Raw genomic sequence first — 18,507 nt, forward strand, 5'->3', positions numbered from 1 at the left:
CAGAATCTGAAAAATATAAATGCTTAAACCTGAGGCCTCAAATGGGGTGCTTTTACATATTTGCCTCAGTGGGTCACAGTCCAGATTGCAAAGGCAGGACCAAGAGAACTGCAGATCTGCATATCACAAGATTTAAAAATACACGTAGAACTGAAATACAAATATGTTTTTTAAAACGCAAATAGAATTTGCACGTGTCTAGACTTTGCCCAGAATTCCTAGGTGGTTTTCATCTACCAAAAGTGTGAAAATGCAGTGGAACCAGAGTGCAGGCACAAGAGAATGGGCAGCTAAATGCTCACTCAGAAGCAAGGGCCAGGCTGTGGGGGGCTGCCGTGCCAGGCAGCTCTCCCCAGCCCTGCAGCGACCTCCTCCTCAAGTGCCCCACCAGGGCAGCACTGGGGGCTGCGCTCCCCACACCGAGCCCTGCCCTTCCCTTCCTCTGTGTCATCTCTGCCCCAGTGGCACATTGTCACTTGCAGCAGATGGCTTAAACCCAGCTATGAATGAGAGAGGTTATTTGCTCGTGGATGGATGAAATGAAAAGGGAACGCCAAAATTTAATTTGCCTTATCATTTCTTCCTATGCAAACATGTTGCCCACCCTTTTCCTTTTGTATCAAGTGACTTCCTCCATGAACATTTAATAACAGTGAAAGCTCTCTCCCAAGAGACCAGAAAATGTGCATTAAGAGGTTCATGGAAACCGCATGTGCATATAGGATTTCACTGCCATTGTTCAATTTGCATTGTTCAGGATATTAATTTCATTACAGATGCTTCACCACAGTTGGGAAAAAACCCCCCCTCTCTAAATCAAATTAGCTGATAGCAAAACCAGGTAATGTGGCATAAATGGAATTGCGTTTTGCTTACATTCAACCGAATTAACGTTTAGCTTTCTGAAAATTAAGAGGTGTTTCATACAACACATCACCAATTTAAGGCTTACTTAATAATAGTATTTTGATTTTGTTTATTGAATTCAGGTTTGGATGAACGACAATACCACCAAAACATTTGACAATCACATTTACCTGAGAACTAAAATCAAGTCTTAATTTTGGTTTACATTTATTCCTCTATAAAAATATTATTTTAATTAAACAGACATGTCAGTTTGTTGTTGCATAAAATAATTTTTGCAATTGAGACCAAGATAAAAATTGCCTGATGGCGACATTAGAGTTTTCATCATTTCTACACATGCTTATCAAAGCGAGTTGAGATGTGAATACTTCCTGTTAAGCAGCACTGCACAGGAGGCACTGCTAGTTTGGATCCCCCACTAGCACCATCAAACCCTGTAAACTGGGACAAGTTTGTCTTCAAAGACAGTGTTGGCACACTCAGAGCAGATTTGGGACTGCAGGCTCTCCCTACACTTTGTCACTCCCTGGCTCTGGGCTGCCCCAGCCCAGCCTGACTCTGTGGAGGGGCCAGCCCCATCCACTGCACCACCTTGCCCACCTATGTCTCTTCCTCTCCAGTGGATTTACCTAACAGCTGCAGTAATCTGGGAATTGAGCAAGGGATTGATCTTAGATATGCTGCTCAAGGTGGTGTGGATGTGTGGCTCAATTGAAAGGCTTGAGACTGACATGAAAAGTGATGCTGGGCTGGAGGCACTGGAATGATCCTGCCAATGGGAGGGATGCTGGGAAAGGCATATATCTCTGCTAGTTTGTTGTGACATATGCTATTTATAACTGGGGGAAAATAGAGAATGAAAATTATTGTAAGTATTACAATAATTTGTAATAATAATAATAATTTGTAGTAATAATTTCTATTGTGAAACTTCCAGGTTGTGCCTGGTCCTTATTTGCTTGGGTTGCCTGGTCTGCTAAATGGCTAACTAGATCCTTGAACAATGTTTTACTTTGAAATTCTGAACAGTTGCACATAAAGAAACAGCCATCTGATATTGGTGAAAAATCACAGTGCTTTCATCCAAACAGTGAGTAAAACTGAAGTCCCTAATCCAAACAGGAGGCCTTGGAGAATCAGTTCAGTTGACACTTTCTGAAGGTTTTGTACCAGTTGCTGAGTATCAGATGTTTGGGATGACAATAACCAAGGAACAAGAGACTGAAACATCTCTTATTTTTTCATTTTGTTTGCATCTGGCAGTGTCAGGGTTGTGTCCATTCCACCATGTCCCCTCTTCAGTCACTTACACTCTCCCTTCACAATCACATCTGACTGAATAACAAGGAGTAGTTCCTTTAGTACATCCACATGCCTTGGCAAGCCAGAGATTTTCTACCACAGGTACAGAGTAATTATTCACAAACTGAAGAAAAAAACCAGCAATCAGAATACCTTTTACAAATTAGAGAATACCCTTGCAAATTGCAATGGACCTCAGTTTATTTGTAATCATAGCCTCATTTTATTGGATCAGTTTTAATTTTTTAACATAGTTATGTCAGCTTTACCTGACAAAACTTCAGTAGAATTAAATACTAATCCTCAAATCATTAAAACCAGATGCCATACAGAAGGACAAGAATGGAAGTGACCCATGAGACAGTTCCAACATAAGATTTTGGAGGAATGTATCAGTTGATATTAATAGTGAGAAGTAATAGTGGCTAAGACCACCTTAAGTGCAACTTTCTAAGTAAATGATTTCTGTTTCCCAACTCAAATGGAAAACATAAGTCAGAACAAAAATCAATTTAAATCTAAAAAAACCATGGATTTTACAGCAAATAGAACATTTTGGTTTTGGGTATTTTAAATGTTTCTGAATTGAATACATTTTGTAATGCCATGTCCAGTCAAAAAAAAAAAATTAGGCAAATTGCTTTTCACTTTGATTTTCAGTCTTTTTTTTAGCTGAAAAGATGTAAGGAAACATCCACTGTATTGTGCTTGCTTGTAAAGTGTTCTGATGAAATCCAAATGTTAATAGCTATTTTCTGGAGATGATTTTTATTACTGCAAGAGCTCTATTTAGCTTTTTCACAAAGATTCTTTTATAAGGTCAGCCAGTCTCTTGAAGGCCTGCAATGAAAAATATGGTTCACATTTATATTTCAGCATTACATGAATAGGGAACACATCAAACCTGTAAAGCTACTGAAACTGCCCTAACCCTATAGAATCAATATTTTATAATACAAAGTTCTGCTGATATTCTTTCCTTTCCTTTTATAAAATCATGTATGGGGTTTAGCTGCAAAAAGCTTCCAATTCTCTGATAGGAAATAAAAGGCAGAGATTTCTGAAACAGAAAAACGCATATATTGATGTTCAAAGGTTATTTGGAGGTCAGATATAACTTCTAACAAACTAGTGATGCCTGAAAGAGTATCTCTTTTAACTTAGTATTACTGCCCAGGGACTCCAAAAGTGAAAAAAGGGAAGAACAGTTGCGTGGGGAAGTATACAAAAATACAGCTTGACTGTCAATAGTATGGTTATGAATTACTTTAACAAAGAAAAAGGAAAAAATAGAAGAAATATAGAAGACCTAAATTGGCAATAGAAGCACTTATCTGTTACAAGCCTTCATAATGGCATGAAAGTACAACTACAAATACTGGACTCTTTCAAGCACCCCAATCAAATCAGCATTAAATCTGCACAAATAAATGTCTCCTATCTTTTCTCCCACTGATTTTATAGATAGAGCCAAATAACATCAAAAATGCTCCTAACACACATAAAAGATTAGTTCCTGATAATAGCATTGGGAATAATAATAAAGAAATAAAAAATAAACAAAATAAATAAAATAATAAATTAATAAATGGTAAAATTATGCTTGTATGTAAATTGTATGAAAGAAAACAATAGTATTTCTTACAAAGAATTTTCAACACACACAAAAAAAGAACTCAGGTAATTCAATCACAGAATGTTGGGAATCCAAAGTCTCAAAGATACATGATGCCTGCTAATACTTAAGCAAATACTCTGGCTTCAGTAAAGCATTTATAAATAATGTCTGGGAGGTTCAACTGTGAGACAATGTATGTATGAGATACACAGAAAAATTCTAAGTGGTCCTCAAAATTTGGTATCTTGCAGATTATTTGGATGAGTATCTTGCTTAAGGAACAGTTAATACTGCTGTGAAAGTGCTGCTTAATCACCTACAGACTAAAACCTCTAACATTCAAGAAAAAATATAAGGAGAAGGGTTTAAAAAACCCTTAATAAAGGAGCATTACTGTGTGAGAAACTGTCTTGATAAGAATGTAAAGAAAAGAAAATCTCACCAGATCCATCTGGGCAGGAGAAGGTAGAGAGAAGGAGGCTCTGACATAAGAACTAGGCTCTGAACTATCAATATTGAATGCTCCTCCAGGAACAAGTAATACCTATGAAAAAGTGATTAACACATAGTTATTACCACTTGTACATTTTTAAAACACTATGTTAAAATAAATTTGAGAAAGCTCAGTGCTTACAGACTTGTAAGTGTGAGCATGGTGTAATATATTCCTTTTTTCAAAAAGAGGAGACAAAAATATGCAACCTGTAACCAGACTTTTCATAGTATAACCAAGGGGTCTTTGGTTATGGTTACCAGGTCTTGTTCATATCATCACAATGCTTAGAGGCACCTGGGGTGTGGCTTACTCAGTGCTGGATCTCATAAATTGGAGAAATAAACCCAAACTTAATGTCTGTCATTAAAAAAATTTAGTCAGCAGCCATGATACATTTAGGTATATATATTAATATTATATATATGTCATACATAATGACATTGTACCATATGTTCTATTGGTTTCAATTTAAGTAAACTGATAAAATATCAACATCTGAATGGAGTCATGAAAATATTTTGTTAGTCAATAACTGTGCCACAGTGCCTGACTTGCAGACTTAATGATGGTGCACAGCAATTCCCCCTGTTTTTTTATGTGTGCACATATGGATAGATACAGTTATTTTATCCCTCCCTTTTTTTAAGATACAGTTATTTTATCCCTCCCTTTTTTTAAGATCACAAGTCATTCAATCATGTCATACTTCTTTCTTCAAAGCCTTTTCCATTATCAGCTGCTGTGTATCAGAAATACCCTTAATTTTGATCCATAAGAACATGCCAGCAGCAGGAGGGTACCATTCTGCCAAGTCTGGAGAAAGAGAGAGAGAGAAAATGGAATCAAGGAAGAAACTTATGCCCCACTTCTAATGGATACATCATAGATTCAATGATGTTTTAGATTTGCTGATACAAACATTATTATCACTATTGCTATAGTGATTTTTTTTGTATCTTCTTTTAAATTAAGGTCACTATTTCTGAGATTTTTTGAAGACAGATATTTTAAATATCAAAAGTATGAGAACATAATGAAGTGAAATACAAGCTCTTTTAAAATTGCTTTAAATAGTAATGTGGTGAGCTTTTTTCCATCACCATCTATCTCCATGTCCTACCAGAAAGCACAAAAATGCAGCAATAGAGTATTTGTCCTAAGGTTAATATTTAATGCAATTGATTGCTTATAGTGCTTATCTGTCACTTCAGTCAAGAGATGAACTTCAGTGATTTTTCTTGAGCACAAAGATGATAAATAGCTAGCAAAAAAATTTAAGTGATTATCTGTGTTGCACTCTGACCTTTTAACCACTTGTCAGCAGCAGTGAGCATTGCATCCCGCTGGATCCTGTAGAAGTCCACCACTCTGAAAGCAAATTATCAATTCAAAGTCATGAACTCATATCCTTCAGGGTCTATTTGTTTCTGGAGGCAGAAACAAAGCCTTCCTACTTGAACAACTCAAGTGAACAAGCACATTTAATAGAAATATAAGCATATCCTAGCCGGGCACAACAGAGTATACTGTGTATATAAAACTTTGTATATGTATCCAAGAAGTCTTTACTGCTTTACTGCACCTCCAACAGAGCACTGATCAACCAGACAGAGGAAGTCCCTGTGTGCCTGTTTCTTCAGCTTTACACATATCACAGAAACCTTTTATATATTACATCCAATCTGTCTATTATAGCAGTGGATAGAAGGCCTGTTAACAGTATTTACTGCACAAAGCACACACACTGAAGAAAATTAGGGACTTTAACATATGCAAAAGCACAGACTTAATATTTGTGCATTTGGGTTGAATTTGTGTAATGGGTACTCATAGAAATTACATTTAACAAGGTAAAAAGCAAATCATATGATAAACCTGTCACAGCTATTTGACAGCTTCCCAAGCTTTTGGACATATCTCCTTCATACTTCAAGTAAAACTTTCAAATAATGTAATCTCTTACTGGGAAAAATGACCCTAACCCAGGTTTCACCATGGACAAGCCACATGCAGTGCCTTTTGTCAACATAAAATGACACAGCTGTGCAATAGAAGGCACAAGAGAAATGCCTGATACTGAGTTCATAATTCAAATGCAAATGTGCTCCTATGTCTTGAGAAAACATCCTTAGTAATTTGCATAATTTACATAATTTTACATTTGTAGTTTTAAAAATACCTTCTGAACCAATAGCTTTGATTTATGGATGTATTTTATTACATCCGATACACAAACATCAATACCTCCAGAAACTTAAACAGCTTTGGGGCTCAGTATATCTATTGCTACATTCTGTATGAGAGAGTAAATCTCCTTTGTGCAGCTTTTACCAAAATTGCAAATCCTGTTACCATTTAAATTACATGTTGAAAACATAACAATTACTAAAATGAAACATCCCCAAAAAAAGCAAAAAAGCAGCTGCTCAAAAAAAAAAAACAATCTTCTACTCCAAAGCCTGATCTAACACCTCACCCTTGTACAAGTGAAATCAGCTGGAAGAGATTGCAGTCAGCTGTGAGGCTTCATCAGTAAGGTTATAAAGTACTGCAGCTGCCCCACTAAAGCCCTCTTTTCATTTGTTTAAATGGAAGAACAGCCTCCAAGCTTGATCAAGGCTGCCTTTTGACCTACAACAAAGAGGTAAGTGGAGAGATGCATTTGGGATTTATTTTTTGGGAACTACTGAAAGTTGAGCTAAAGCATGGTCCAAGTTCCTCGGTGAGATTTCTCTTTATGTTCCTAAATCTTAAAACAAAGCAATGCTAAGGCTGATGTGTCTGGTTTTGGTTTTTTTTCCCAAATATTGCTGTTAACAGTATGAACATCAAGGGGGCACAAGTGGCTGTTACAGTGAGATATAAGAACTTCTTTCACGTTTTGCTCATTTTGCTGTCACAGGCCTTTGCAGAGTGTAGCACACTCCTACTGAAGTGAGAAACTTGTGGCTCTAATGATATCCAAGTACAGCGTATAAAATGAGGTACTGACTGTCAAGAGAAACTATGCTCTCCTGCATAGTAAATGAAAACTAAATGTATGTCAGTCAGTATGCAAGAAATGTCTTGTGAGTCAGATGGTAGCCCAGTGCTCTCTAACAGTGAGAGGCAATGTTCAGGCAATGTTTACTGTGTGTAGATAAACTTCACTGTTTTTCCATCAGTATCCCCAATCAGGAGATCAAGGATGGCAGGAGTGTAAATTCCTGCTAACTTAGTGAACTCCCTTTATAAAGGCTATGCTGACTCTTTCACAATAGATCCTGTGCTCAGAGATCTCAGCTTTTGCTATAGACCCTAACACTTTAGCAGGGATCAAAACTTTTTTTCACTGGCTTGATGCTCCCAGGATCCTCTCAAGTTCCCTTCAGGTAGGAGCTGCATGATGTCTGTGCCAATTGACTGGTGGATTGTCTGCCTGGAGCAGGAGGTGACATGCCCTGACCTGCCTGTCTGCAACCTCGCACTGTGTCTCTTCAGGGCTCTTGTGTGAACCCAGCAGTCTTGGTGATCTGTCTTACCTACTTGGCCTAATACTGGTGCACCTCCTCCGACTTTTTTGCTACAAAGAATGTTTGCTGTAGGCAACAAGTAGCAGAATGACAGAAGATGAAATTCAGCATAGGACATAACCCTACCTGTCTATATGCTCCAAGAAACCTTTTTGTCCCCATTGCTGAAGGAGCTGTGATATCATAATCTAAAGAAATAAAACACATCATCAATACCATGTTTTAAACAGGACTGTTCCACAATCATCAAAAGATCCATGGCCAGATGCACTATTCAACATTCCCCAGACATGAAATTGCACGCGGTGTCTCTGGGAGCCCTTATAAACAGAGGTGCCAAGGTTATTACTGTCCATATTACTGGTGTCTCCAAGGACCATGGCATTGGTATTTGGAAGCTGGGGTGGGGGGAGGGAAAAATGGATGAAGAGCTAAATATGGTACATGGGGAGAAAGAGGAAGGCAATGTATATTGCCTTACCTTCCTGTCCACATCAGCCTCTCCACTTTAACAGGGACGAACTAATGGAGCTGGAAGATGGAAGCTGTATTTAGATGTGTTCACTGTCTCCTTTCCTTAGTACTAACCATAAAGGGGCTGTAGTTGTCAGCTTGCTTTGAAATGTCTTTGTGGGCTGCCAGTATTGTTTTAATTGAAAAGTAGAATGAAAAATAAAAAATGAGTGTTTCTTCCATACTATGCTTTACATTAAGGTTTTTCAAAAGAACCTACCAGGAAGAGATAAAGTATTTCAAAACTTGATTCTTGAAATCTGAGGGTTAAGGGATATCAGCTGAACTATCCATGCACTGGGACAACCCTCTAGCTCTGGTTCTATGATGGTCTCTCTTCCTTTGGCAGAATTGACAATGCATGTGCATAAACAAAACTGTAAAAGTGCAGAGCAATTATGAAAGTACAAAGCTGTTTGCTTGCAGTTTCTTATAACTTAGGATATGTTGTCTTCTCTAAATACAATTCATCTGGTGGCTTGGTACTTGCCTGTGTGAAAGTGCTGGTGTGCATTGTTGACACCTGAATGTGTAGAACAACTCTGTCAATGAGAGGCTTGGGACCCGTCAGAAAACCAATTCTTAAACTGGAACCAAACAAACAAAAAGTTACCACAGCAATGCAATGAGCTAATACTTTTCTGAGTTATATGTGGGAAAACATGCAACAATTTCATTGACAGTGTAAGGATCTCTTATGCATTCAAATTTATCTGTATCTTAATACTGCCCTCAGGTTATACAATTTAGAAGCTGAGTATCAAAGTAATGAAATAAAAACATTTAGGAGGTTTTAATGCTTATAGTAGCTTCTTAGTTATGAGGCTTCAGGACCAAATCTATGTTTAGAAGCTATCTTCTGCAACCATGAAGATAACATGAATCAAAGGGAAAGAAAGACAAGTTTTCCCATAATAAAAGATCATGAATGCTCAGGCTTTATGACAAACAGGTAAGTGGCAAATTGCTTTACTCTTTCACTCCCTTTCAGTACTGCAGAAGGAATGGAATATAGATTGATAAACTAGACGGTTCCTTATGCTTCAATTCTTATTACCCATCTTTACAGATTGGCTGAAGTTTTTATTTGAAGAAAAATGGAGCCTGTAAACTCATACATGTCTTTGGAAAAGATAATACTGTGTCATGCCATTTTGTGGTGTCAGTTCTGAAAACGCAATCACACCTAACATTATGTTGTCTCCTCACTTTCTCTAGGATGGGTTATAACCCACTGTCTGCCAATGCAGACTTCACATTAATTTTTTTTAAATCTATTAGGTTAACAGACAAAAGCAAGCTAAAAAACAAATACATTGACTTGTGTGAAATGGAAAACAGCCAAGGTGGTTCTTTTTCTGGCAGGTGGAAACAACCTGAAAGAACTGGAAGGCTAGATATCAGTACAACCCTATGAACAGTTTGTTAAGAATTATAGTTTCTTTTCTGTGTTACAAGTTCAGGGAGCTTGCAGGAATACTAAGCTACAGATAAAAAGGGAAATGGAAAAAAAGGAGAGAAAAGCTCCTAAGATTTCCAGGAACAGAGCTGGAATCCAGCATCTGTCTTTCTGCCTAGATTGTGCCTACAAGAATGGGCTGCCTGGGGGGAGAGGCTTAGCTATCTGCTTCAGAAGAGAAACAGAACCTGGAGTAAAATGACTGCCAAGAGATGACATGAAAAGTGAGAAGAGTGCAAAAAGCCGTTGATTCTGAAGTTCATTCCAGAAGTGGATAGTTAGTAAATGAGAAAACACCATGGCATGTCTCATCACTTCATATGAAGCTTTGCATCTTAAGTGAATAGGCAATGCTAAGTGGTCTGCAGCTGGCCTTACCCAGATGAGAGAATTTTAGAGAAAGAGTCGGTCCTGATAACTCGGCCATCCACATCCATTGAGAGGAAAGTTGGAGCCCATGGCTTGGAATAAAGAATAAAAAACAAAATTCAAGGATTTTTGCTAGTAAGGATTATAATGGAATTATTTTCTTTACTAGGAAGACAAAATTAATTTCTCAAATGTGTGTTCCAATGAAAACATTTCAGTAACTTGCTGACAAATGATTGCTTAGCCTAGCTTTCTGAGATGTGATTACAGTATTCTGTGAACATCTTCAAGAAATCAGCTTTGTTATTTTTTGATGATTGCTTAGCCCACTGTTCAGCACACAAGTGTTCAGTTTAAGAACTGGTATGATGCCATAAGAAGGAGAGAGAAATAATGATTTTTCTGCCAAGATTTCTTGTGGAGTAAAGAGGTATTGCAATTTCTAAAATGGAGCCTTGTAGCATTTTGCTTTGCTATATTAAAAAGTGAAATCAGAAGATAGGACCAAATTGTGAAGATCTGAATCCAGCATACCTTTTACTTATCATGAATTCTGTTTTTACACCTTTTTCCCTACATTTTCTTACAAAGCTTCACAATCCTATTCAATAAGTGTGGCAGTTTTATTGCCTCCTTCCATAACAACATATTTCAAAAGAGAAAATGCTGACCTTTATCTTCTACCAATGTTTTAGTGCTTTTTAAGACCCGTTTTGATTTCTGACGTTAGGTGCTTTTAAAGACTGAGTAGCTGCAGATTCACATATGAAATCTGCAGAAAATTTACAGGAAGGGAAGCTGCCTATCCAGTGCCATTATATGTGGTACCTGGGAGAACTCCCAGATTCTCCAAAAGGCAAAGGGATATAGCAGGTGCAGAGTATGCAGTCTTCTGCTGAATGAAAGAAGAGATGGGGAGAAAGGAACATTAAGAGGCTGAAATTTTCAAAGTGCTGCTTCAGTGACATATTTGCTTTGCTCTGAATGCAAAGTCTTTGTCATTTTCTGATTACTGAAAAATTTGAACCACTAATTACCAGGATATAAAATACCACAAAGGGGAAGATTACTGAAAGGAGCACAGACTGTCAGGCCTACAACTGCCTTGGTAGGACATGAAAAAGAGGCATGCAGGAAGGTTCAGGGCTCAAACCTTAGTTCTCTTGTGAACCTTAGTTTCTCCTCAGAAAATAAGGTGTTATAAGGATTATGAAAGAAAAATTACCTTTTCAAATTGAAGAAAGTAGTAAGGATCATCTTCTATTATGAGAAAATCATATTTTCTTGCAAGCTAAATAGGTTAATAAAAAGTAACAAAAGAAATAAGAGTTAAAGACGCTGCAAATCCAGTCCGGTGGATTTTTTTTTTTTTTGTAACCAGCATCATATTATGATTCTGTTGACTGGCCATTCATTATCTAGAAGCTCCCATGATAAGAAGCCTTCAAGTGCCCAATTTAGATATCAAAAAATTGTTAGAGTAATCATGGTACCTATAGTACACAGACCCTTGTATGCCGCTGAAGCTCTGTTCCATGTGGCATTCAAACCGTGCAGGCAACATGCAGTAAGTCCTGTTAGAAGCCCATGGCAAAGGTACCAGCTGCCAGTGGGCTACCATTGAAAAACAATTTACCTAAGGCATAGTCTGCCTCTGAAGAGCTGCTGTGAAAGAGATTCTGCTAGAAGCAAGTTCTGGGAGGACTGTTTACTGGACCAATAATGGGCCTGAATAGCAAACATAGGATATCTTCAACTGAAACAAGACTGATATTTATCTATTTCCACCTACAAGGTTCACAAGACCACAGCTCCATACCTGGTAAATCTCCTTTTTGCGCTCTGTGGTCAGCGAGTTGCCAGTTGGGTTGCATCCATTTGGAATAGTGTACAGGAATTTGGGGAGGTGATTGCTACAATTTTTTACATCCTCTGGGCTCCAAGCAGACAGAATTTCTTTTAAAGCTTTTGGAATAATGCCGTGTTGGTCACTAGGAATATTAATTATATTACAACCCAAGGGTCTCAGCTGTTGATAGAAAGAACAAAACTGTCATAATTGTGTAATGCAAAGGCCTTCCTTTTGTCATTGTCACCATAACATTTCATCAATACAAAGTCTTTATTTTTTATTTTCTAGACATCTCAAGCTCCATTTGCTCATGAGTTCAATAAAAGTTTGTCTGAATTTGCTGTAAGGCTTGTGACACTTACCACACTACTCTTTATCTGTTCTAGTAAGCCTACTCAGAGGAAATGGGTAACTCCTATGTTCAATTGCTGCTCTTTTCTAGGAAATCGGGTTTGGTTTTTCAAGTGGAAAGGGAGTTTGTGAATCTGAACTGTTCTCTCATGACTTCTCATGCTCTCACCACAGACAGTTAGGGTCACAGCACCTTTGTTTCCTACTGACAATATATACTCTACTTTGGTGGAAATGTCAGAGCTTTAAGTTACTCTTCCCTGACAAAGTGCAAGGAATCTGTTCTCTAAATAGATAAATTCAGCAATAAAAAGGAGAGTGAAATGATGCCACTGCAGTGACATGTTGACAGCAGCATGAAAAAATATAGGTAAAATACCAATGAAAAAGCTTGCTGTCCCTCCTCTGTGGAATTTCAATTTTTACCATGTAGTACTCTGCATTTTGAAGTAAAACTGCAAACTGCTGCATTGTCAAAATACATTCCTAAAAAAGTACAGCTCATTAGACTATATATTCAAATATAGGACAGTAAGCAATAACAATTTATTTTGATGCAGGGGGGGACAACTGAATTTGTGGTGTATTTATTCTAACCCTTCTTGCAACTCTTATGCATTTTGAGGCATTTAATTTTATATTGATTAAACTACTTTTCAGAAGTAAACTTTGCTGCTTTTGTACAGTTCTCCCTAATTCATATCTTTGTACTCATATATGGCTGCTTCAGGCCTATTCCAGTATTACACTATTTATATCTCTTGTATACTCTGATCATTAAATACTTCAGGTAAACATGCTGACGTGTTAACACACTCACTTGTTATAAATTTAATTCAACCAAACTAGGTCCTGATGGCTTTCTTTCCAGTCCCATATGTGATGTTAGCCCTGGAATGAACTAGTGTTTGGAAGAGGAATTTCAAATAGCTTTCACAGAACTTTTAGTAGGAAACCTTCTATGAATTAATATTTATGAACTTAACCGGTCGGACACTAAAATCTTGAGTCTTAGATATGTTTTTATGGCAAGTACAGACAGTGCTTATAAGACTGCAGATCAGGCATTAAACTGCTGTTTAGTTCAAATGTAACACTGACAATGTTTTGTAGCTAAGGAATACTTACAGCTGCTAGTGTCCCCGAGTACGTGGGTGCATCCAAAAGGATGTTGTCTCCAGGATTAATAAGCATTTCAAACACCTGCAAAAGAAAATATTCTGTTTTAAAGACTGGTCAGTTTTTATACATGTGCTTTGTACTTTTGACTTCTTTGTGGGGTTAAAAACCTTAATTAGATACTAGTAATTCCCCAAACATATCTTGTCTGTGAGAAAGACAATGAATGCATGAAAAATCTGCTTTAGAGCCAAATTAAGATCGGTGACCACTGTGATATGGAAAGAGAGTGCTCTGAAGCACCCTTTCTACTGTATAAATTATAGAAAGAAACAACTAAACAGCAGTGAGTGGACTGGAAGGGGTAATTATTTCAGGAAGTAAAAACCCCAAAAAATTAGGAAGTAAAAATGAGAAGAAACATTTAAAATAGAATTATGGTAAAGCCTCTATGCACTTATTATGATATGTTATCTTATTGCATGTTTTCTACACAGGCTCTTTGGTCACCTGAACTTTCATGCAGTCCTGACAGTCTAGAATGCCACTCCAATTTTATTGCATTTCCCTTATCTTGTGCATAAACCCAGAGTAATTAATATCTATGGAGAAAGAGTACATGAAACAGTACCCTGCACATAGTTACAGAGAGAACCTAATGCTGAATATAGCTGAAGTGATGGAAGAACAAACATCTCTCTGAATGAAATGCTTCTAACATATGAATCTTTTGGTCTTACTTTACACAAGCCTTCCTGGCTGCCAGTTGTGACACACACTTCCATCTGTCCTTGCTCAGGGCTGTAATTGGCTGTGGGGGGATCATGTAAGTTCCGCTGGAAATCTTTCAGCCAAGACAACAGCTCTGGAATGCTGAAATGTGAATAAGAAGGCATATCTCAGACCTTATATAGGCCAAAGCTAGTCTGTTCCTCTAAATCCCTGCCATCTTGCATGCAGTCCTGAGTTTGGTTTCAACTGTCACACAGATACACTTAAATGCAATTGCTATGACTGCTTTTTCAAATTTAGAAAATGAAATAATTTAGAAATAATTTCTGCCTGTGGTCCATACACCAAATTATCATTGTGAAATGTGGGCAGAAATTATTCGCCAAGGATGAAACAAGGTGGAGGCTGAACAATACCCACTCCTAGAAAGGATCATTCTGTACTCAAATCTGGCAGTGTGACAAAGTTCTTAATGCTGCTTGTAACCTGCTGCAGATTACAAGGATTTCCAAAACACGTTTTCCAAAAAATATCTTAAGATCTTGTAGGATGTTCACAAATGGCTGGTTCATTTAAATGTTAAGGAAAGTTTTAACTGATGCCCCATGTATCTCTGTAGGTACCCCAGTCTTTTTGCAAACCTGTCCTCACCTGACACAGTGCTGTCTGCCGAGAAGTCTACATGAGCACTAAAGCAAAATAATGATATGGAATAGAATGATTTGTAATTTTTGTACCAAAAATGAGAATTCTATAAATACCTCCACTCAACTACCACAAGTTCTACACGCTGACTTTAGTATATGTTGCCAAATGAAAATAAATACTCCAAAACATAGAAACGATGTGTTGTAATGCAGTATCTTTTAAATAAAATCTGATTTGGGTGTCTGGATTCTCAAATACAAATAGCTAGGAAATGCTCTGGCCTGAGAAATACTAGGATTAGGGTTTTAAGTGGATTTTTTTTTCTTTTTACATAACTCATTGCAAAATTTTCCACTGGAACTCAAATGTAAATAGTGAGGCAAATTGAAAAAAAAAAACCCATGGGTTTTGGGAATAACCTATTTTTTGAAGAAAAGGGCTTTATGAGCAGGTTTGAAAAACACAGGTGACTTAATGCAAAAATAAAGGATATTATGATCCTTAGCTTCTGGTATCTTGAAGTGCAAGCAGCTGTGACAGATACCCTGCTGAGGCTGAGTACTGGAGAGCTCTCTTCATCAGATCTTCCCCAATCTCAATAGGCATTCCATGTCCAATGTCAACTGTTGCCCTCTTAAATGGAAAGACATTAGGATTTGGTGCCCCTCCAGCCAGAGAGATAAGAGATGGAGGAGACCTCTGCATCAATTCAGCTAGAGTAAAAGGAAAACACCTTGGTTACAATTTGATTATTACAATGGTGATCATATCCTTTAATCAATATCTAATAATGACCCAGAAAACTTCTTCTATTTTTCAGTTTACTTGTTTAACTATCATTAATTCAAAAGGATAATTCTTCTTAAAGTCAGCTTTCTGCTTGGATTAAATAGGTGTTTGGGGGCCCCAGGAGGGAGATACTGCTGGGACAGACTAAAACAAAAACTCATTTTAAGTCAAAAAAGCTATTTGTAATTTATTTTGAAACAATCTGGACAGCGCTGTTACAAAAACTGTCATGATGTCTTCTGAGCTTCAAGAATTTAAAATCTAAATGATCTTCTGTTTAGACTGGCTTGAAATGAATGGTTTTGTTTTTTGTTCTGTTTTTCATTCAGTCTCACTTCAGCTGATCTGTCAGCTATACTGACAGATGATTTTAGCTTTTCTATAAGGGAATGGAAATGTTTCTAGCAGCCCAGTTTTAGTGGCAGAGGTACTGTGTAAGTAATTTGCTATGAAGAAAATCTTAATTCCTGCTTTTAAGTCACAGTTTCACAATCATTCAGATCCAATCTATGCAGTGCAGACCAGACCTTAATCCAGCAAGGGCACTTGATTGCATTAAATCTAAGAATTCCCAATATGGCATTCATGCTGGCTCGGCAGTTTTACATCAGATATGAGAGGACAGATGACACCAGATCTGGCTTAAAAGTGGCCTGTTACAGAGTTTATTTCCCAGTACTTATTAGCAGACTTGAACATAGGGAGTTAATTCTTATCAGTTATTTCACCAATTTGTGTTATGCCTGTGACTTTTGGCCTGGTAAAGAGAGATTTACTTTGTCATCAAAACTGCAGGCTCAATATGTCTATCTACAGGAACTGTGCTGCTTAATTCTTCTGTTATGATGCATATTAACATACCACTTGAAAAAGAGGCTGCCTAGAGTGAATTGCATGACTTTGCTGTACCTGTGTGAAGCATTTTGAGCAGAACAGCAAATGCCAGCCCCTTACCAAGAGGGGAAATTGACCCCTGAAGGCTTAACTAGTGATGTATGTCTCATGCTTGGATTCTGTCAGGTCTCTGTGGGTTTCAGCTGAGTAAACAAGCAGGCAGTTAAGCCCTTCCATCTGTCACATGGAAGACAATGAATGTTGTAGCCTAAAGACAGATTAATATGGAAAAGGGAAGTGTAGTAATACTGGGTGGGTGGGAGTGCTGAGGCATTTATAGACATGAACAGGATACAGTAAAATGGAGTGGAAAGAAACCTGCAGGGACTGAATTTCAAGTCACTAGCAGTTGCCTGTTCCTGGGCATACAACATAAACTCAGTTGCAAACTGTGCCAAAAGCCTGCGTTCAGAGACAGTAGCAGAGACCTTGCAGACACTTGTAAAAGTGATAATTCTAACTCATCTGTCTGGATGGGTTTCTGAAATGGTTCAAGGTTATTCACCTTCTTTTTCTTTATACCTGCTTGGCATCTCTGCTTAACAAAAGTGAAGTTGCTTTGTCATCTTACAGCATGGTTTTCTTTCAAACCTTTTAAAGTCTTAAGCCATGATACTCCAGCACAGACCAGAACATAGAATGGTACTATCAGAGAAACTGGGAGGAAGGGACATGTACTCACTCAGCAGTCTTATTGGAGATGCTTTTCTTGCTGCACTCACAGTGGTGATGAACCTGGAGTAATTCATATCTATGGAGAAAGAATAATTAGTTGGACATGAAGCTAGAAAAGGGAATAAGAACTGCGGTGTGCTTTTAGTATGTGCATCTCCCACAAATAATGCTTTTGATCTGGGTAATTTGTGGTATACCAGTGAGCAGGAAAAATCCCCTTTCCCCTCCCTTTACTGTCAGCTCTGGAGTTTTAATGGCAAATTACAAATCTGAAGATATGATGGATCTTAAACAACCACCAGCTCTTTTTTAGTTAATGAGAAGCCGGCTTTATTTAGCTCTATTAAGCACTGCATTTGAAGTGCTTTTAGGATTGCAAGCCATCATTTTAAGTCACAACACTTGTCAAGTTAGAGGTGGGGTATTTTTTTTGGAAAGGATAATTAAGAACGTCTTTCAAATGCTGAGTGTTTTCCTCCTTTTCCCTGGCGCCCATAGAGTTCACTATCTAGTGAACTACAGTCCGGCAGGAAGCACGATGGCCTGGAAAGGCCACAAGAAGGAATCTCCTTTGAAGGGACAGCAGGCAGGGAAATGAAATGGAAGGGCAAAGAGCAGCCACAGCAACACGCATGTGCCGCCAGTTACCAGAAACGATCTACCGAGTAAGGCCGCTTTGAACAAACACATCTCGTGTTTCCCAAAACCGCCTCCCGAACTCCGCTGCCCCCGCAGCCCGGCACAGGCGCGCTGCTGCCCGTGCACAAGGGCGGGCTGGGGCTGTGCTCTCAGGGACAGCTGAGCGCCGCTTCGCCGCCATCCCGAGACACCCCTGCTGCCCACCCATCCCCAGCTCCCCGGAGGGGGCACCGAGCCCCCGGGGCCATCCCGAGCTCACGGCCGGTGCCGCCCCGCTGTGTGGAGGGTTCGGCGGCGGCCGCGGGCACCTACCGGCGGAAGGCAAGGAGCCGGCGGCCGGACAGGGGGCAGCAGCGGCCCCGCTGTGGGCATGGGCCGGGTTAGCCCCACTGTGGGCGTGTGCCGGGCCGGCCCCGCTGTGGGCGTGTGCTGGGTTGGCCCCACTGTGGGCATGGGCCGTGTGCCGGGCCGGCCCCGCTGCGGGGCGCTGAGCGGACACGGGGCCCTGGCCGGCGCTGCCGGCTGCAGCGATTGGCGGCGCGGGCCCGAAAGCGGTCGGTCCGTGAGAATGCCCTAAAACGAGCGGCTTCCTCACCGGCTCCGTCTGTGTAGTGCCAGCGAAGCGAGGGCAGGAGCCCGATAGTGCGGGGAGAGGCGGGGGCAGCGGGC

At 39.1% G+C, this 18,507-nt stretch overlaps 1 protein-coding gene across 2 annotated transcripts; it reads right to left on the reverse strand.

The window, feature by feature from the left end:
* Positions 1-952: 952 nt before the first annotated feature.
* On the reverse strand, positions 953-18,249 carry AADAT (aminoadipate aminotransferase). 2 transcript variants are annotated; one of them, XM_059470870.1, is made up of 14 exons: positions 18,151-18,249; positions 17,207-17,275; positions 15,386-15,554; positions 14,202-14,334; positions 13,471-13,545; positions 11,959-12,168; positions 11,365-11,430; positions 10,149-10,231; positions 8,802-8,898; positions 7,925-7,986; positions 5,590-5,654; positions 4,993-5,099; positions 4,233-4,334; positions 953-3,012 (listed from the first exon to the last, which is right to left on the reverse strand). In XM_059470870.1, the coding sequence occupies exons 2-14, from the start codon at positions 17,271-17,273 to the stop codon at positions 2,971-2,973; spliced, it is 1,278 nt and encodes a 425-aa protein (XP_059326853.1). In that variant the 5' UTR covers positions 17,274-17,275; positions 18,151-18,249; the 3' UTR covers positions 953-2,970. The 2 variants fall into 2 exon arrangements, with proteins under 2 accessions (XP_059326853.1, XP_059326854.1); XM_059470871.1 differs by lacking the exon at positions 18,151-18,249 and adding an exon at positions 17,862-17,882.
* Between the last annotated feature and the right edge of the window lie 258 nt (positions 18,250-18,507).

Source organism: Ammospiza nelsoni, chromosome 4 (assembly GCF_027579445.1).
Source record: "Ammospiza nelsoni isolate bAmmNel1 chromosome 4, bAmmNel1.pri, whole genome shotgun sequence".
Classification (NCBI taxonomy): domain Eukaryota; kingdom Metazoa; phylum Chordata; class Aves; order Passeriformes; family Passerellidae; genus Ammospiza; species Ammospiza nelsoni.

Bases quoted from the DNA above. Each gene is read 5' to 3' on its own strand.
- AADAT (XM_059470870.1), bottom strand. From the start codon at position 17,273: ATGAATTACTCCAGGTTCATCACCACTGTGAGTGCAGCAAGAAAAGCA. The intron at 13,546-14,201 runs GTAAGACCAAAA...TTTCTTTTGCAG, and splicing joins GCCAGGAAGGCTTGTGTAAA to GTGTTTGAAATGCTTATTAA. The intron at 10,232-11,364 runs GTAATTTTTCTT...CTTTATTCCAAG, and splicing joins ACTTTCTTCAATTTGAAAAG to CCATGGGCTCCAACTTTCCT.